Here is a 21417-nt window from a genome sequence, read left to right on the forward strand (position 1 = left end):
GTTTCCACCATTTCCTAGCTCCATTTTACAACAGTAGAAGCAAATGGCCACAATAATGAGGATCAAAAGAGATGTCATCCATTCAATTCTACAGTATATAAATATATTATTTTTTCGATTGTAAGAAATATTTGACAAAGAAAGTTAAACAAAATAATAACCCCAGTGATCTACTGGTAGTTTGAGTTTTAGTTAGAGCAACATCTTTCAGAGGTTTTTCATACTGCTCACAATATTAGAATAGGTTGTTTTTAAATTTAGCAAAACTGATGTTGCTTTTTTTTGTGTGTGTTTGTTTCAATAGAGCTATCCAATGTAGTTTAACCATATCATCAAAACGTCCATCCATAACCACTTCTCAAAAAACAGTCAAACAAATTGCTTATTTTCATTTTGTTTTTAGCATTTTGTATATTGTTGTGGCTCATATTATTTTGACTTTTAAATCAAGTATCTGTTATCTTTTATTAATAGCCTCATGTTCGTATTTGGGATTCTGTAACTCTCAACACCCTCCATGTAATTGGTGTAGGCTCCTTTGACCGCGCTGTCTGCTGCGTTGGATTCTCTAAATTTGTAAGTATTTTTAATAATATCATATACAGGTATACAATATTTTTAAACATTAATTATGTATATGATAAACTTTAATAAAAAAATAAAATGTTATTTCTATCAGGTTAATAATGGATATGTTTATCTAAAACATTAATAATTGTTTATTTTTGTGACTTTTAATGCATATTTATACTTTTTTTAATTGAACCATGACTACATCTCAAGAGAGGAATATTCTCAAATATTGTTGGGAGTTATTTCCTTTTTAATGTGATTATAGATTTATTGTATAGTATTATATATAAATTGCGGTAAATCACATGTAACATCTAGAATCTGTACTTGATGCTGCTATGGAACGTTGGCACATACTTTTGTTGGTACTTATTTTAACCACCTAATGTATGCCTGTTTATCTGTTTTTTTAGTTAGTTATTGACGATTAAAATAATTTCAATTCAAATAAATTTATTTCTCAAGAAGAAACGATTTTTTTTGTAATAACATTAACTAATATCTTAAGAAAATGGTATCCCATTTTAAACATAGCTTTAATTTTGGCATTCAAGCAACATTATTATATGAGAACAGAGGAAAGGTATAATTTGTAGCATTTCTTATATCAGGTTTGTTGCTTATGCTACAGTATCACATCATCCTCCCATGGGAAACATTTCTGGATAATTCCATGCTTGGTTAATATAGATATGAACATATTATTAACATAACTAAGTAGATAACAATATGCATTCCAAATCAATAATTCAAATTTATCACAAGACTAAGTATACTTAAAATAATAAAAACTGGATTACAAAAACCTGATTTTTTTTGTATTCACTTATCCATTTATATATCCAATTTTGTCAAAACAGAATTATATACACTACAATATTGGATGAATAAGCAACGAATAAAAGACTACTAAAAATATCTTTATTGAAACTAAATTGTATTGTTATATATTTAATAAAATATTTTACTTTTAACAATAACATTCATTGTTTTTTTTCAGTTGGTGGAACATGCAATAATTGTTTTATCATTACATTTAAAACTCTTTTGTTTTTTACTATGAATATATACTTTTGCAACAAGTTTCATATTCAATGTGTAATTTGTTTTTTTATTACCTATGAATAACTTTTTGAACACTCTAAACGAATTACCACACCGTGTAGGATGGTGGTAACACATTAGTAGCAGTTGATGAAGCAAATGACCACTGTATGTCTGTGTGGGACTGGAGCCGCGAGAAGAAACTCAGCGAGAGCAAGGTAACACGTTAGAGGTCACGGACAGGTCGTCTGTGTTCCTCTCTTTGTATGTTGCATGCTGCTTTGATTTAGAGTGTTATTTTCTTTTTTTGCATTTTGCTTGATTCGTCAAGGACGAAGGTGTTTCCCTCTTAGCGTTGGATGAATCCAACGATCATGTTATGTCCGTTTGGGACTGGCGCAAGCAAAAGAAGATTTGTTCGACTAAGGCAAGTTTTGTGAACCTTTCTATTGGTTTTGGTGGCTGTGTTTTTTGCACACTTTTTCCACCTTCATCGCCTTCATCTCGAGGAAATGAGACGCTTGTTTTCAATTCCTCGTCATCTAACTCATTTCAATATCACCGTTTGATCGCACGCTAGTGGCTCGCCCACGTAGCAGCAGCTTTGCTATCTGAAGCATGTTGCGCAATGGTCGAGTATAGACTTCCTACCGTTAGTTAAAACAGTAGTGGCTGTATGAACAATTTAATGCACTTAGCTGGTTGATATTTTTACTAATCCTAGTTTTAGTCTGACCTCATGACCTCATCAGGTTATTTTTAAATGTTGACAAAAATCCTAGCTTGACTTTGAATACATTTTTTCCCAGGGTGTTAAGGATGGGTGGGAAAAAAAAAGTACCTACAAGTATTCAGTAGTTACTTGGATGGGTACTTATGTTGACATTTGGCTAGGTGAAAGGCTTTATAAATAAGCTAGCATAAAGGGTCTTTCACACCTGTTCCGGCACGGTTCCGGTCCGGCGCCGGCAAATCCAATCGAACGTCAATGTTTCGTTTTTACGCGGCTACGCGCATATCGATTGGCGCATAGCCGCGTGGAGCGTCGTCAAAACGAAACATTGATGTTCGATTCGCCGGACCGGAACCGTGCCGGAACAGGTGTGAAAGACCCTTAAGTGGAGGATTTTGAAGGAAGCTATCTCTGCTTAACGCTACACAGCATTATTTGATTCTTGGGTTTAATGTCTTTCAAATATAAATCAATATTTAATTGTTGGTCGGTATTAGAGCATTACAAATATTTAAAAAGTTGCTGGACAAAAATATGGTACTGGTATTTGCATCAATGGTAGGTAGTTAATAGAAAAGGTGTAATTGAGTTTCAAAAAGCACTGTCTCCAAAATGTTTTCCTGAAGTAACTCCTCAATTCAAAAGGAAATGGAAAAGGAAAGACTTTAGGTAGTAAATTATAATAATTGTAATTTTAAATAAAGCAATGGATTCAATTGGTTTAACCAATTCGTAAACTTGTTCCCATTGGCTAATTAAAAATGCATGAAAATTGGGGATGAACTGATTGGACCTACACTTGCGTCTGAACAAATGTTCTCTTTGCACATAATTACTAACACTCAATGAACTATTACAAATTTATTCTACTGCAGTACGATTTTGACAACATAATGTTACTTAAAACTCTATTTACAAATGCATATCATGAAATCTTTGGCCTCTTTAAATAAATGTGTTTGGCATGTGTTGTTGAATTTAATGTCTAAAGTCTGCTTTCCTGTCGACGCTATCGTTAACAATAATCGGTGATCTTCCACGTAAACATTGAAATGTTAACGATTTAGAGGAAAAGGTACTCGCTATCGTTATCATTTCAACTTGATCGTTTTCAAACGATCGGTTGATCGATAGTGTCGAATAACGACGACAGGAAAACAGGCTTTAATGTGCAAGCTTAAAACATTTTGGGAAATAAGGTACGTTTATGTCTAAAGCCTTGTCTACACTATTAAACTAGTTTGACAAAAAAAATGTGATGTGTCCATATATGGACATGGTGTTGTCATATTTGGGAATATCAATGCTTTATTTTGGTACATCACACTTTTTTTGTCAAACTAGTTTGATAGTATAGACAGATATGTTTGACATTGCATGGCTCTATGCAGCTTCAAGCATTGTCTGCACTAAATGCAATATGTGTATAGAATAGCAATACATTATTTACTGCATCAACTGATTTAATTTACTGCAGAAACTGCAGTAGAATAAATTTGACATAGTCATTGGTAACGATTCTTCAGTGTAGATTTTTGTACCAGTCTTTATACTTCAATTCTATTTTGATAACATTTTTACATTTCAGATTTTCAAGAGAAACTAAACTGTTTAATATTATAAATTGATTTATAAAAAATGTTTAATTAGATTAATTTGGTTCTTCAGAATGATCTAACAGTAGTTTTATTGGTTGATTATTTTTTTTATACTAATATGATTGGCTTAGCACTTGAATCTATCAATTTAACAATGATTTCATTGGATCTTTTCTTTCTGCCTATAATTTGCCTAATACAAAAAGTACAAATATTTGATTATGATTGGCTTGCTTTGATTTGAAAAAAAAGCTAACAACCATGATTTCTTTGAATTAATAATATTGCTATTATAACATTGATTGGCTTTCTGAAAATAAAGACAAACAATGCACATAATAGAATACATTTTTATTATTCAATTTGCAATAAACTTTTCATAACAACATTTTCATACCAACTACAACATCATTACAATATTATATTTTGAAATAAAATTTTAATTGAATTATAAAATGAATATACTGTATTATAATTCATACAAACATAAACATTCTTTAAATTCATTTGTTGCATAACATTTTTATACATTATTTTGGGACTTTCGCTTCACCAATTTTACATTTTTCATACAAACAGTTTTTCATAATTAATAATATCATTTAATGTTGAACTTCATAACAATAATGTTGAAATTTGTATATACATTTGCATACCAACTACCATTCTATATCATTTACAATATCATATTTTATCTTTTTTAACATTTTAAAATATATGTAAATATTATATTTTAAGTAAAACAATATTTTTTACAGTACATTTTTATACAATTTGCTTTAGCCACCATGGTTTTACATTTTGTTCATATAAATATTAGTTTACCTATTTAAATACATTAATAAACATTATTTGATTTAATTACAGAAAGAATTTAATTTCTATTCTTTACTATAATCCATCATTTTCAAAAATCATTTATAAATGAAAATTCAGTTTATATTACATTACTTATAATCAATATAATCAATATAAAAATGACAATTCACTCATATAATTACAATTATATTATCCATTGCTTTATTTTTTCACAGAAATTTACTTTTTCAAACAATATATTTCTGTTCTAACACACAAAATATTCAATTTTTCAATATTTATAAATCTTTTTTTTTTATAATTACTTTGATATTTTATAACCTTAGACCATTCAAGAGCCGGTTCTCGCTGCTGAGTTTCATCCACTTAGCTCAAACCAAATTATTACATGTGGCAAGAGTCATATCTATTTTTGGACGCTGGAGGATGGAAAACTTACTAAAAAATCTGGTATCTTTGAGGTAACCACCACTTTTTTTTGTATATTTGTTATGCTTTTTAAAACTTTAATTAGTAATAGATTAATTTAGTTACTGTCATCGACTTTTATAGCAATATCTAATTTAATTTAGTTACTTGTCACCCAACAACAAACAATGAAGGGGAAAAAAAGAAAGTAAAAAGGAAGACCAAAAGAAAACTGGATAAACCAAAAAAAAAAAAGATTTAAAAGAAAAAAATGTAGACATTAGCACAATAACAAACCATCCTACCCAAAACAGAAAAATATGGAAACAAAACGTGGAAAGTGTAATGTCTGAATGACAGAAAACATTTCAAGAGTACCGACGCCTACTTTTTAGCAATATGTAGTATATATTATGTATGTAATATATTATATATGAAATTTGATAATTTATGATTGTTTAATTTCTCTTTCTAGAAACATGATAAGCCAAAGTATGTTCTATGCATAGCATTTGCCGATAATGGTGATGTCATCTCTGGTGATTCCAATGGTAACATCTACATATGGGGTAAAGGTAAGTATGAAGAAAGAAATCATGTAGAGCTAACTATCCTAAGACACCTTTGGGCTGGATTAATATGTCTGACTTACCAGAAATTCTGGTGCTACAAATATGTTTTTAATGTGAAAATCTGTGACCTTTTGAACCTCACAAAATGTTGTTTTTGGAGAGTTTTCCTATTTTCAGAAAGTTAGGTATTACTAGTAATCTTGTATTAAGTTTCTTTACAGCATTCCTCAAAGTCAAATCAATTTTAAATCACATATAAATAATAAACTATTAAAGCGTTATAAATTTCATTATCTTTATATATTTATATTATTACTTTTTTTTTTTTCTGTAGTGATATCAAACAGAAAAATTTCCAATCTTTATTTTTTTATATCAATTTTTGGACATTAAAAGTTTTTGAATTTTAATTTGTGTGTGTATCTACTATTTTCATAATACAGCCAAAAGGCTTCCTACTTTCTAGAAGTTATATCAGATAATCTATATTGTTTTGACAACTCTTGTAACATGACCACAGTGCTGATTTTGGCTATTTTCCCCCTAACCGAATACTTTATACAAATGTCTCCTTATGTCTCATTTCTATTTGTAGGCAATAGTCGTATTCAGTATGCTGTCACTGGTGGACATGAAGGGCCAATCTTTTCCTTGTGCACTCTCAAGGATGGAAGCGTTCTGTCTGGTGGAGGAAAAGATCGCAAAATTAAACAGTGGGACAGAAACTACAGCTCCACAAGTGAAACAGCTGTGAGTTAATTCATAACAAGAATTATGGAACTTTTTAGTAGTTAAGAATCTTAAGCTCATGTCTACACTATCAAATTTTATGTGACAAAAAAATGTGATGTGTCCATATATGGACATGATGATGTGATATTACTACCATATTTGGGCATATTACCACCATATTTGGGCACATCACGCTTTTTTGTCAAACTAGTTTGCTAGTGTAGACGGAGCTTTAGGTTCCTACAGTAGAATCCTTTAATAAAGTGTGGTTCCCACTAGAACTCAACGCAGTGAAATATCTACACAAAGTGCAATATTGAGTAATCACTAGTGGGAACCGACGTAACAGGGCTATAAACATTGCTATAGGAAATCAAATTGGTTTGAGTTCTCGCAACAACATGCGAAATATAGTGCGTAGTCAAGTACGTGGGATGAACCAGGTCAGAGTCTATAGCAACTAACGTTGACACGCAAAAACCGAGCAGGTTTGATTTCATGCAGCCAACACAATTATTGAAAGGGCATTTTCTTATGTTGCATACAGTAGGTTGCATTGCTACCTAAGGACACACTTTATTGGGTCCCTTAACAGGTTGGCCGTAACACATTTCCTCTCATTCATTTCATTGGTAGGTATCCCCTTATTACGGGTGACTAAGTTTGGGTTTAGCTTCTCATCTGGTATCTGGCTGGTGATCCTTCCTTCATATGAGTGGTCATCTAATTCAATTTGAAAAAGTTATCTTTAGAAACATTCTAAAATACTGGTATTTTAATTATATTTGCCTTTGTTTTTGTATAGATCCCAGAGGCCACTGGTCCTGTACGTGTGCTATGCCAAGGAAAAGGGGATGACATTTATGTTGGAACAACACGTAACACCATTCTACATGGGGATATTGGTGGTGACTTTGTTCCAATTGTGCAGGTAGGATGTTGACAAAAGTATTGTTCATTGTGCAATAAATATTATATATATATATTATACACTCTGTTGTTGTAATCTAAACAGAGTCATCTGTATAGTTCTATAGTATTTTGTAGTATAACTATTCTTTATTACTGATATACAATTAAATGTATGTAGAATCAATAATTTATTAAATCGATTTGTACCAATTGTAGGCACACACCGATGAACTGTGGGGAATGGCAATTCACCCCACCCAGCCTTTGTTCCTCACCTGTGGACATGACAAGACAATTATAATGTGGGACAGTGAATCCCATCGACCATTATGGACCAAGACAATTGAGGTATGTCTAAAGCTCTGTCTACACTATCAAACTTTATGTGACAAAAAATGTAATGTGCCCATAGACATGATGATGTCATATCACTACCATATTTTCATTTTTTAAATATAAAGTGACATCTCAAAGTAATAAATACAGCTTTCATCTCCCCTAAAGCTCTGTTTACACTATCAAAAAAATGTGATGTGCCTGTATTTGGACATGAAGATGTCATATTAATACCATATTTGGGCACACCACACTTTTTTTGTCAAACTAGTTTGATAGTGTAGACAGAGCTTTAGGATCCCATTGTACTCAGATCTGTGATCAGTAATTATGTGTTAAAATTACAATTAAATATCATTTTGCATTTTTAGGATTCTTGCCAGTCTGCTCACTTCCATCCTTCTGGTGAGGTCTTTGCAATTGGAACCACCACAGGCCGTTGGATCGCATTTGATACACAGAGTAAAGACCTCGTCACTGTCCACACTGATGGCAATGAGCAACATGATATTGTCCGATATTCTCCAGGTATAATTGTCTACTTCTTTGAGAGGGTTTTAGTGCAGTGTACAGCCTATAACTTTGAAAAATGTTATCTGGTTTTTATATTAACTATCTGTATATAATTCTTTACGTTAAACCATTATTGAATACGTCCATGTGTGACATTTAGACTTGTTTTCAACAAATCTTCATCTGGCAATTACTAGATGTTAGTGAAACGTATGTATGTATTCATGAATGGTTTAATGTAAAGAATTGTATACAGATAGCCTAATTGGGATTGTGTGTGGTTGAAAATCATCCATTGACATATTGTACATCTGCAATCACAAAGTATATTTTCTTGTTTGTCTTTTCAGATGGAAACTTCATTGCCATCGGTTCCCACGATAATTACATTTACGTCTACGCAGTCACCGAAAACGGCCGAAAGTACAGCAAAGTAGGCAAGTGTAGCGGACACTCTAGCTACGTTACCCACTTAGATTGGTCAGCTGACTCGCAATGCCTTCAGAGTAATTCTGGAGATTACGAGATTCTTTTCTGGACAGCATCCACCTGTAAACAAATCACTTCATCTTCATCGATGAAAGACACTGAATGGGCAACGTTTACTTGTACTCTCGGATACCCAGTCACAGGTGAGTGTAAAGCGCTGTCTACGCTATCAAACTAGTTTGACTAAAAAGTGTGATGTGCCCAAATATGGTAGTGATGTGCCCAAATATGGTAGTGATATGACATCATCATGTCCATATATGGGCACATCACATGTTTTTGTCACATATGAAATTTGATGGTGTAGAGCTAAACGAGTATAAATTGAGCTAGATAAACAACATTGACCTTTTTCACATCTGCATAAATTGTTACAACTTGTAACCAGATTTAATCTCCCGATTTATTACACGTTTCCATACACACATATGCGAACCATGAGAAATCTTGGGAGAAAGCATAGTACAAGTTTTTACTTTCTGCAGGTGTGGAAAGGGTATTACTGATTGAACACCCTTTTGCACACTGAAAGCAAGGGTGGTGCCAGTTGGGGACAGCCCCATGCAGGAAAGATTTGATTGGGGTGGGGTGGGGGAAATGTTTAAATGATACATACATTTAAGTAACCACGAACATCATTTTCAGGTACTGTGTTACAATAATGTTGGCCACTGGCCACTATTTTTAGTAAAGCACCTTAAATCTTGATATTTTGTTTTGCGGTACACCATGTATATAGTAAGGACTATCTAAGTATATTGAATGGTCCCCTGTCTGGTCACATGACCAAATCCTGGTGTCAATGATTTAAAATATTCCTGCTCTTTGTATGTTAATTGTATTACTTCATCATATCATAGTAATAGTGTGACTTATCATTGCTGTTTTCATAAGAATATGTTCTTACCTTAATGCACACATTTCATTTCATGTTCACTATGTTGATTTGTTATTTTGTCTTTATCAGGAATTTGGCCTGAGGGTTCTGACGGAACAGATATCAATTCAGTGGCTCGTTCCAACAATAGCAACATTTTAGCAACTGGTGATGATTTTGGAAAGGTGAAATTGTTTAAATACCCTTCAAATAGACCAAAGGTAAATAATACATTAACTTCCTTCTAAAAATGTTATATAGTATTACGGTAGTAGTAATTTTTAAATATTGAAACAATTATTGAGCCTATTGTATAGTATGTATTTATGCTTTTTATGTTGTTTATTTAACAAACAATAATAATAAATGACAAATGATTGTATTAAACAAATAATGCTTTGCATTTGTACTACTTAGTTTTGTTATTTTTGTATTTTATAATAATGATGGAGTAAGAGCAGTTTTTTGTTGCTTTTAGTTGCTCCTGGTAAGATGAAATGTACAACATACTTTTAAGAACTTTTTGCCGAATAAATATTATTATTATTATTTGCAAACAATGAACAATGGTTTTCGTGTTGTGAAAAAGTTACTAATTGTTTTTTTTTTGTCTTCTGCATTTTTTTAGTCTGCATCAAATGCATTCTCTGGACATAGTTCTCATGTTACATCAGTGGATTTCTTCAAAGACGACTCCAAGCTTATTTCTACAGGGGGCAAGGATATGGCATGTATTCAATGGAAGATCGAGCCATTCTAATCACGTAATATGCCCCCTGTGCTAGAATCCAGCAGTCATTAGAAACAAAACCTAGAGAGGGCAGTATTTATAGTCTCAGAAGATTTAAGAATGCTTGCTTTGTTTCATGATGTTCGGTTCTCAAACGCTGCCCTCTAGAGTATTTTTGGTAACGCTTGTATTTGACGTAATGTTGAATAACAAGATTTTACTCTTGGTGAAGATGAATGGAATTTTCTTTATTGTTTGTTTTGTCTGATATTTTGGCGTGTATTGTATTCTTTGCTAGGCTAACCAGATCAATACATGATTTGGTTATAAAACTATGGAGATGGTACAATAAAAATATAAAAATTACTTTTTTTAAATGGTGCATAGTATAAAGTTACTAATAAAATAATGAAAATATCTTTTAAATCTATAATTATAATATAATGCCAAAGTTGTACACTTTAAAGAATTAATAACATTTCTACTAAGAACAAATTGAGCATTTTTGAACAAATTTATAGTGGATAAAAGCATTTTAAATGTATTTTTTAACAAGTTTAAACCAAGAAACTATCATGCAAAAAAAAGAACAAACTCTTCCCCAAATAGTGATGACGATCCGTTTCCCAAAAGTATATTTCTGAACTAAAGAAACACATGGAAAGCTTAAATTAATTTATTTTTTTTTGTACAGGGTAATTAGCAATTTAGTACAAAAACAGCTTATAGTTGTCCCTTTATACTAACTATTTCAAATTTTACCTAAAATGAAGGAATTCACTAAAATGAAAAATAATTCAATTTATATTTTGCAAAATAATTGGCAAACTGTGTTTAGTACCGTAGGATTTGTACAAGGTATCGGTAGACGATTTTTAAAAATTTACTTGTGTTAAAATTTTGTCAAATGCTTGCTTATGTTTTATATGTTCTTTTAGTTAAAAGAAATTTGTATTTGGATAATTTAAAATTTATATTTATTTATGGCTAATATCTGACCCTTGACCCATAACAGTAAGCAACGAACAATTGTATACTTAAGTACAAAAGTGTATAAAATGATACTGATTAATTATCAGAAATTGCTAAGTGACTCATGTAGTTAGTAAATTTTCAAGGACAATGAGTCGCATAGGGTACTAGTTTACTTACATAATGCATGTTTATATAATATAGTGTTATAGATTTTCTAAAAGACAAACTGGTGATTTTTCTCTTTTTCTAGATATATATTTCAGGATATAACATTACTTAGTTTACTAGATTGTCTTTTCATACAAATTTCAACGTACAGGAAATTGCATCCTACTTGAAGCTAGAGTCTTTTGGCATGAATATAGATTTTCTCTATTCCGTAAAATGATTATAGAATAAATGCGACTACAGGCATAGCTGTTTTATGATTTATTTATGATGTTTATTATGTTTATTAGATTATAATTTGCATATTTGTTTTAGATTTCTGTAGAAATTCAGTTCCAGGTATCGATATTGCGTCGCAATACTTACCACTCGTTTGTGGTACTTCAGTAATTCGTGATTATTAACTGCGAGGCTTATTCGTTTATGCCACTTATTTGATTGTGGCCTTATTCGTTTTGTCGTTTGCATTGTGGTTGCTTGTTCTACTATGGTGCTTCTATGTTTGTGGTACTTATAGTATCATAAAACTTTGTAAAATTCAATTGTGCTTATTTGTTTGTGGCACTGACGCTTCTTCGTTGTTGGCGCTTCTTCGTTTGCGGCGCTTCTTCTTTTGCGGCACTGGCGCTTCTTCGTTTGCATCGTTTCTTAGCTTTGTTTGCGGCACTGGCGTTTCTTCGTTTGTCTCACTTCTTCGTTATTTGCGGCGTTTCTTTGCTTGCGGCACTGGCGTTTCTTCGTTTGTCGCACTTCTTCGTTTGTCGCACTTCTTCGTTTATGCCGATCCTTCGTTATAGTAGGCCCTACTTATTCCATGATCGGATGTTTATTTGTTGCGATTCTTCGTTTGTGGTTCTTCTTCGATTGCGATGAGTTATATTCGTGTTTGACGCTTCTTATGTCCGTTTCTGGTACATATTCGATTGCGATTCTTCGTTTGTTGCGTTTCTTCGTTTGTGGTATACTAAAGCCTGTTTTCCTGTCGACGTTATTCGACGCTATCGTTAACAATAAACGGCGATCTTCTACGTAAACATTGAAATGTTAACGATTTACAGGAAAAGGTAGGCCTACTCGCTATCGTTATCATTTCAACTTGATCGTTTTCAAACGATCGTCGATAGCGTCGAATAACGTCGACAGGAAAACAGGCTTTATTCGACTACAGTACTGTGTTTCGTTTGCAACGCTTATTCGACCGGGTGCTTTTTAATATGACACTTCATCGACTGCAGTGTTTATTCGTTGCTGGGATTTCCTTGTTGTTTTGTTATTTTGACTAACGGTTAAATCGATAATAAAAACGAAATAAAATAACTTAGTAAAACATTTTGAAAGCGGAATATATACAATTAAGATGCTTTTCCTTTGTCCCTTTCGTGAAGCTAAAGGCATTAAAACGTCACAAGTCCTGTTTGGTGTACAGTGTTATACAAATACATTTACAATAACAACTCTGTTGACCTATATTACCTTGTCCAAACAATGTTGATTCAGACAACACAAGCATATTCTTATTACATACATTACAAGGATAAACATGCTTTTGTTCCGGTTCTGCTCTCGCATAGCAACTGGGGTCGTTCAATATAAAAAAGCTTTTAAAGCTACGTTCTCATGAATGAATTAAATCTTCCTTCCTGGTTTACACTTAGCCGATTTCCGGTCCCACGATTTGAGAGAAAAAAAAGTGAATATTGGTGTTAAGCTCTGTCTACACTATCAAACTAGTTTGACAAAAAAAGCGTGATGTGCCCAAATATGATAGTGATATGACATCATCATGTCCATTATGGGCACATCAAATTTTTTTGTCACATACAGTTTGATAGTGTAGACAGAGCTTAACATACATAATTATAGTAGCGTTCAAGATAAAGCTTGGTTCCCACTAGGACGCACCGCAATGAAATTGTGACTGTAACTTCCCTAACAGTAATTAATAATTTATGAGTACGATTCAAAAACATCATAATAAATAGAAATTTGATGACGACCTAGCTCGTTAGTAACAGGTTAATTGTTTGTCCGAGACAATATTATTTGTCCGCCTATTTGTACAAAAAAGTATCCTGCTGTAGGCCTAAGAGGTGCAAATATTTGTACGTCTACTATCTGAAAGAAAGTGGAATAACAAATATTGTTCTAGCGAATTACTGTCTGCTGTAAAAGCACAAGAAAGTACTATAATACATTAGGACTTCTTGGGGGTTTTTTTATCATCCCGGACGCACCACCTATTGACTTTTTAGGCGACCACATCCACATTAACCAACGTAAGCGCCCGCAAAAAAATGTGACCAATGACAAATTACTTGCGTTGCGCTTTAAGCTTGATTTATACTTCTAGGACGCAACGTAAGGGCGCAACGCAAGTAATTTGACCAATCACAAACGATATATTAACTGTCGTCATTAGTTAACTCACTAAAGCGTGGTTGCCACTAGAACGTAACGCAGCGTCGTATCGACGCGAAGTGCTGTATTGCGTAATCACAAAAGTGGGAACCGACGACGCAATAGTGCTGCAAACATCGTATGTTGCGTAGATTGCGTTACGTTGTGTTAAGCTTGGTTCCCACTAGCGTTTTAACCAATGACAAGCGAAGTTATAGACAGTTAGCAATCACAAGCGAATAAGCCATCGCTTGTGATTGGTCAATTCACTTGCGCTGCGTTACGTCCTTGCGTTGCGTCGCTAGTGGGAACCACGCTGTAGTGAGGATGTCACAATTAACTTTTATAGATTGACCAATCTACAATACCTCGATCGAGAACATGAAACAGTTGGCCTTGTAATGTTGTGTAAGCCAGTCAAAATCATACACTAACAGTCATTATAATTGTTCTGGAAATTGAATAGTTCTATACATCCTTATCCACCATGCATAGTATTATTTTTAGACGATAGATTCAATTCAATTATTGTTAGTTTTGTGCCTTTTGACAAACAATATGTTATGCGTTGACGATTTATTACAAAAGTGTTAACGAAACTTAATATTTTTCTTTACATATAATTTGAATGCAATAGAAACTGAAGATTTAGAAATGTTTTCAATTAATCTAAAAACATTCCTACTACTATAGCCTTGTACTAGTAGTTTTAATGCGATTTTTTGTATAGGCCTAATCGCATTATAATAATTCAATTTAAAAAGATTACTGTTACAAAATAATTACCGTAATTGTTATAATTATGTTTTAAAATTACATTGGGTTATTGGTTGTTGAAAGCGTGACTGACCGCCATAATTCGTTCCAAAAGTACGCGTTATCCCCATGCGCGCGCGAACTATTCGTGCGATAGAACTTATATAACGTTAAATTTGGCAAATAAATTCATTCGGTCGCGGTCTTATATGCCTTTAAAAAAAAAATCTGTGAACTGATTTTGATAATACTGTTACATCATATTCAGAATCTTCCGCGTGAAAAAGAAGTCGTTATTAATTTTTATTTTTCTACTTGAGGAGAGCGCGTCACTTCCTCCACCAGCCAATGAATGAACTTAGCGACACCACACCACTCAGTGTGTGAGGAGTCGTAACTAGCAAGTGACAGTTCAACCAACATAACTTACGGTTAGCTTACTGGGTTTTCTAATGTTAGCGTAAACACAGTAGCTGTTTCCTTGGTTGCACTAAGTTAAGGATTAAGCCACCACGAAACTAACCGTAACACCACACAGACAAGCGCTGGGATCCTACGATATCTGCTGATCGACGATTTTCTAGAATCTGGCGGACAGTAAATTGACTTTTAAAAAAAAACCGCTCTTGCTAAAGTTTTTGGAATAATTAACGCGAAATTAAGGAGTTTTATTTGTTAAAGCAGAGTTAAAATTGAATATGGCAGCACCTTATGGACAACCACCGCCTCAACAAGCGGGTGGTACTGTTACTACTGTTACGGTCGTACAAACGGAACAGAAACCTAATGCCTGCCGAGCCGCAATTCCCGCCATGCATATTGCAATGGCCGTTGTCTGTTTGATTTTCAACATATTCATTCCTGGATTTGGTAAGTATCAGGGTAGGCCTAGGCTGGGCCTTAGGTAACTGTAGGCTATATTACCACACATGACATTCTTTGAATAGGCTAGGCCTAGGCCTATATATTGTGAAAGAAGGTGAAACATACAACTTTTAGAAATAACTTTCTTTATTGTAGCCTACCTAGGAGTACTTTATTACATTCTCAAACAAAACTTATTAATATTAAATAATATTATTTCGATTAGACACAAGCTTTTGCTTTTTTGGGGACGCCACCATTTTGGAAATAAATGTTGATTTTGATTTGATTTCTTACGTTCATATGCCTAGGTAGGGCCTTATTTCATATTCCTATAGACCACACTTTTTATTTGGAGAACCAATTTTGTTGGGGGTAACAATCTGTACCTCAGTGGTGTCGGAGACACTAGTTAGCTAATTACCTAAAAGTAAATGCATGATACATTGCATTAAAACCAGTTAGGGCCTAACTACACTGGAAAAAAATAAAGAAATAAATATGTAGACTTATAGGTAGGTTAAACAAAATAAAAATGTAGATGTTCTTTTCGTAGGATTTAAAAATAAAATAGAATTGTTAGCTGCGTTCTGTGCCTAGCTGAAACGACCATTTAAAAGACATGGCACGTGGAGTAGTCGCGCGAAAGGAAGAATATAATTGATCTGATCTATATTGCCTATACTGCTAACTATTGTTTACCGTATATCAAAATTCGATTTTCTATAATAATAATTCGTAAAGTACGCATAATAATTATAATGCACAATAATCGATTTAACGACTGAAAATTATACCGAACTGTATCTTCCATTTAATATCGTAATTTTACGTTTTATGTTATTATTATGCATATTCCCTCTCAGTCGTTGTGTTCGTCTGTTCTAATAATGTATTGTAATATTGTGAATGCATAATTGTGTATTTTGCAATGAAAAAAAATACAGAATTTGAGTTTTCGTGCGAAGAAATACATTTTCTTTGCATTAAGGCAAATATGGAATAATAAATGCCAAAATAAGTGCAGTAATGAAAATGAATTATGACTTTAATGTTTTTTTGTGCGGGTTTATCTTTTATGTATCCACGTACTTTGTGTGCTTGGAGTTAATGTGGCGATCAAAATGAAATGAACACATCTCATCATAACATCATCAAAATCAGAATTAAAAAAAAAACACGCCTTTTCAAATTTTATTTTAACCGTGATAGGTAGCCTAACCATATACCTACTGTAATTTCTTAAGCTCTGTCTACACTATCAAACTAATTTGACAAAAAAGTGTAATGTGCCCAAATATAGTAGTGATATGCTCAAATTTGGTAGTGATATGGCATCATCATGTCCATACATAGGCACATATTTGTTTAGGCCTAAAGTAGACAGAGCTTTTATGTTTATTTTTGTCGTTGCTTGGTAACTCATTATTTGGCCTGGTTACTTGGTAACATAAATTAAATTATAACCGTTGTTTAAATGTCACCATGATTACATATGAATTCAGTTAATACTCATTATGGAAATATTTCTGTGAGAAATTCAAATCATAATTTAAAATCGAAAATAGTACGGTAGATCGTTTAGTATAGGCCTATAATCATGGGACACGCATAGACGGCCCCTTCCATGGAAACTGCTGCGTATTTGACGTCTGTTTTAAAGTTCAGATGCAGAAAAACACTTCTATTTATCATACATTCTAATATAGGCTTAAATATCGATTTATGTTTCCCTTTCATAATAATTGGGGTTTGTTCACGGAGTTTTTGGATAATTCGATGGGGAGGGGATGGGGCGTTGGTGTAGGGTAAAATTCACATTATTTTGCGCACAAATAATATTGTAAATAAAGAGGCATTAAAACAATTATGAAAAATAACAAGTATGGCAACCATTTTGTTATCACATTTTTATATATAAACTAGGGAGTCATCACTGTGGTAAACAGGTTAAGCTACCTAGCTAAATGAAAAAAGCTGACTGGTTTTATCAATCAATCAATAATAAATTTATTTCTCAAATAAAAACAAAGTACAGATAACATTTTCTAAAATAATAGATAATAAATGAGAAAAGGGGTACCCCACTGGAAGCTTAAGCTTTAAAATGTGGGGTACAGGCAATATATTTAAGTAAGGTAAGATAAGAAACATGTAAAAAACAATATGATAATGAACAAAAAAGGCATTTAACTTAACGAATGCAGTATAATTTAACTTAAAACAGATATATTATTAACTTAAACAATAATAGTAGAAACAAGGTATTCATGTAATTTAAACTTAAAACAAGATATAAATTTAATAATTTTGAGTTCTTCTGCTAGAGAAATCCATATTTTGGGTCCTTGAAAAGCTTGAAATTTTTAATAGCATAAATTTGCAAAATTCTGTATTTGATAATTAAGATATTTTTTAATAAATGCATATTGGACAATACGAGCCATTAGCTAATTAACCAAATGGGAACCTATTATTAGAACCAAACAGGTAATTGATCCACTATCTATATTTGTAATTCGAATGCTGGTTATAATACTTAAAGATGTATTGTCCCCCAAAGTTTTTTTCAGGGGGACAATACATCTTTAATAGGCCTACTATTTATAGAGATCGATGCGCCTGTTACGCAGTTTATAATACTAAACTTGATTAAGGGCCCCATTATACTAAACGATATTCCTATCAAATGCAATGTAGTAAGAAGTTTATCTGCTACTATGGGAATTTGCGATCATAATATTATGATGTTGTTATGGTGGCATGTATTTACCTATTGATTTGTTTAAACAGTCTGCAATTGTGTTTTTCCATTTTGGTCGTGTTTATATACGTTGAAAAGTAATATGATATGTACACCAATTTGATCATAAAGACACATCTCTAATTCAATACGGAGACTAATAGCCTAGATACTACCGTTATAAGCTAAATTTATTTTGTAATAATTACAGTATTGAAAAAGAAATGGTCGCAAAATTCTGTTCTATCATAATATAGCCTACTTAAGTGAAAGTTGGGCTTTGGTTTTCGTCAATAACGTAATACAGAAGCCTCTATATTGTGTTTACATTGAATTAAAGGCCGTGAATGAGTTTTGTGAATTGACCATTTAGTATGGACTAACAATCCACTGAATTTGAATTCATTATTATCTGAATTTATAATAGCAATTATTGCAAAATTGATTGTTGATTCGTGTTCCGTTTTCATGGAACGGAAGACGTCGCCACTCAATATTTTTTAATACGATTTTCTAATATTTATCGAAAGGGCGCTGTTCAAAATCAATTACCATTGGAAACATTTTTTTACAAAGTGAATATGATAAAACGATTAAGTGGAAATAATTAGGACAAGTTTTATTAGTAAGACACTGTTGTTTGTATGCCTACGTAAATAGCCTATTATAGAAGTAAATAATAGTAAAATACACCTTGTAATCAAATACTGTTTTTCTAATAATTGTAAATGATTCTAGTAAAATTAATTTTAAATAAATTATATTTATGATTTTAGGTACAATTATGGCGGCGTTTGCAGTGTTCTGCTGTGCGAACACAGGTCAGTCGGGTGGAGGGAAAGTTGGTACGTTTTGTCTCAATTTCTGGGTAGGACTTCTGCAGTTGGCGACGTGTTGGATCTTTTTGATTGGCTGGATCTGGAGCATTATGTGGGGAGCTGCTTTTATAGGAATGTCAGGTAAGAACGTGTCATTATCTCACTCATTTCCATCATCATTGGTTTCATAAAGTATCATAGGGATCGATTGCATTACGTCATCTCAATTCGTTGAGGTCCACTAAAAAATCGATCCGACGACCGTAAACCGGAAAGAATGCTCATGTGTGACATCCAGGTCGTCACCTGAACCTTACGTGGCGCACCAAATTCAAAAGCATACGCTTCGGGGAAGTTCGGGACGTCTCTCCTCGACACAGTTTTGGTGGTTTCTAGGGCCAGGCGGCGACGACCGACGACACATCGGCGCATAGGACGGGCCTAGGTCGTCGGTCGTCACAAGTTTAAAGCTCCCTATGTAATGTGTTGATATATACAGGTACAATACATTTTTTTAAATGTTTCTTTCAGCTGATTATCATTCAACTAATGAGCCTACAACCACAGTAGTGACGACAACGGCAGCGGCACCACCACCACAACAGGCAATGGTCGTAACCAATCCGCCACCATACAGCCAGGCACCATACAGCCAGCCACCCCCAGCTAACCTACCACTTCAACCAATGCCTGGTCAACCAGATTATCCGGAGAAGGTCTAGAACAAAAACAATTTCGTTGTGTATTTTTACAGACGTTCAATATATTTTTTACAATCTGATTCCACCGTGTGATACTGATATGAGATAATAACATTAGATAATTTTGGTACGGCAGGCAACTTGATTAAAGTGTATATAAGCCAACGTGAACATATTTGTTTGTTTATCGTCTAGTATGTTTAAGTATTTGTTTTATTAACCAATTTAATTTATGATGATGCCGCATAAGCGATGATACGGATTATTATTAAAACAATGAACTACGCATGGTCAATTTCTATAGTAATACGCGCCCGTATAAACCTTAAACTTGTATCACTGTTTGAATGCGTTTTTCCGCGATATCCCATTTTCGCAAAATCAACACAATGTAAAGCTCTGTCTACATTATCAAACTGTAAGTGACAAAAAAATGTGATGTGCCCATATATGGATACGATCACGTCATATCACTACCATATTTGGGGACGTCACATTTTTTGTCAAACTATAGTTTGATAGTGTAGACAGAGCTTTAGAAACAAATATCACTATTTTTTATACAGGCGCGCTATAGTAGAACGCCTAAGGGGACACCCTCACCCCCGACACTCAATAAAGTATCCATACTCCGTATAGGTATTCTCTGAATATGCGATATTGGACTGTTAAAACATATGTTTTTGTTCGTTTATCATTATGTGTCTCTTTTTATGGAAATGCGTAGTGTATAAAATACATACCTACTTCGGTAGTTCATGTTGTAACGGAATCTCTATATAATGTATTTCCCTGTTTGAAGCTCAGTTATCAGTGCATTGAAAGCCGTTTGGTTTATGCGAGACTGATTTTTCAATAGAGGCCAAGTTTACAAAGAATACATACTCCCATGTAGGTGTTGTTGTAAATAAGCGTAACTATAAAACTGAGTTTAGAAGTATTGTTTGAAGAATTTGAAATAACATATTATTTCTTATAAGTAGATACTGTTGATGTTATAAGATGGAATTTGACGTTAATGATAAATGAAACAGTTGCTAGATAATTATACCTCTAAATTAATTTAAATACGCTCTCCTCTGACCACATCCTCAGCGTTTGTACCTTGTTTCTGTAGTTCTGTGCACGCTCTAAAACTTATCGCAGGACGCAGCTGCTTCTAATACGTCAAATTAAGTAGCCAGTAGTGGTACGGTTTACCCAGGGACTTTCCGGGTTTACCTAACTGTGTTCTATGCCACTGGTCCGCACACATTGGTTCCTAATTGGATGGTTTAATAATTACTGATTTTAAAATGGTCTTTAATTTGAGGAATACTTAGTAACGGCAGTGTTTGTCTATATTACTAATTCGTTTTGCTACTACTACTTCACATTAACTAATGTAAAATTATGTTTTCAAACATTGTGAATAAATTTATTTTATATTATTATTAGTGTGCCTATTTGAATGTATTATTATTTTATAATTTATTATTTTGATTATAAATCCAACTTTCATTTCAGACAATAAAAATGTAGGCCTACTGTAATTATGGCTTTTTTCTGAATACGATATTGTATGTTATACAGCTTGGATTAACGTAAGTTATGGTATAAAATAGACTTACGGTTACTTACTTAAAGTTCCTAAGATATAGCCAGTGGTGGTACGGTGAT

The 21417-nt window shown here is 33.2% G+C and overlaps 2 protein-coding genes across 7 annotated transcripts in view; both read left to right on the forward strand.

Annotated features, from left to right (window-relative positions):
• LOC144852825 (77 kDa echinoderm microtubule-associated protein-like) overlaps nt 1–11725 on the forward strand; it is a 40792-nt gene extending 29067 nt beyond the window's left edge. For all 6 annotated transcript variants that reach the window (XM_078710845.1, XM_078710847.1, XM_078710846.1 and 3 more), the window contains 11 exons: nt 475–576; nt 1740–1835; nt 5094–5228; nt 5651–5750; nt 6343–6497; nt 7285–7410; nt 7608–7739; nt 8099–8255; nt 8591–8872; nt 9697–9827; nt 10235–11725. In XM_078710845.1, the coding sequence (XP_078566971.1) occupies nt 475–576; nt 1740–1835; nt 5094–5228; nt 5651–5750; nt 6343–6497; nt 7285–7410; nt 7608–7739; nt 8099–8255; nt 8591–8872; nt 9697–9827; nt 10235–10366 (1548 nt within the window). In that variant the 3' untranslated portion in view covers nt 10367–11725. The remainder of the gene's footprint in view (nt 1–474; nt 577–1739; nt 1836–5093; nt 5229–5650; nt 5751–6342; nt 6498–7284; nt 7411–7607; nt 7740–8098; nt 8256–8590; nt 8873–9696; nt 9828–10234) is intronic.
• Nucleotides 11726–15004: 3279 nt separating this feature from the next.
• Nucleotides 15005–21191, forward strand: LOC144851991 (protein SPEC3-like). The gene is made up of 3 exons (XM_078709669.1): nt 15005–15502; nt 19016–19198; nt 19589–21191. Exons 1-3 carry the CDS (start codon nt 15331–15333, stop codon nt 19777–19779), a joined length of 546 nt encoding a protein of 181 aa, XP_078565795.1. The 5' UTR covers nt 15005–15330; the 3' UTR covers nt 19780–21191.
• Nucleotides 21192–21417: the final 226 nt, after the last annotated feature.

This window comes from Antedon bifida, chromosome 9, assembly GCF_963402885.1.
Source record: "Antedon bifida chromosome 9, ecAntBifi1.1, whole genome shotgun sequence".
NCBI lineage: Eukaryota > Metazoa > Echinodermata > Crinoidea > Comatulida > Antedonidae > Antedon > Antedon bifida.

Coding starts and splice junctions, on each gene's coding strand:
- LOC144851991 (XM_078709669.1), top strand. CDS start 15,331: ATGGCAGCACCTTATGGACAACCACCGCCTCAACAAGCGGGTGGTACT. Junction 15,503..19,015: donor CATATTCATTCCTGGATTTG/GTAAGTATCAGG, acceptor TTATGATTTTAG/GTACAATTATGGCGGCGTTT. Junction 19,199..19,588: donor TGCTTTTATAGGAATGTCAG/GTAAGAACGTGT, acceptor TGTTTCTTTCAG/CTGATTATCATTCAACTAAT.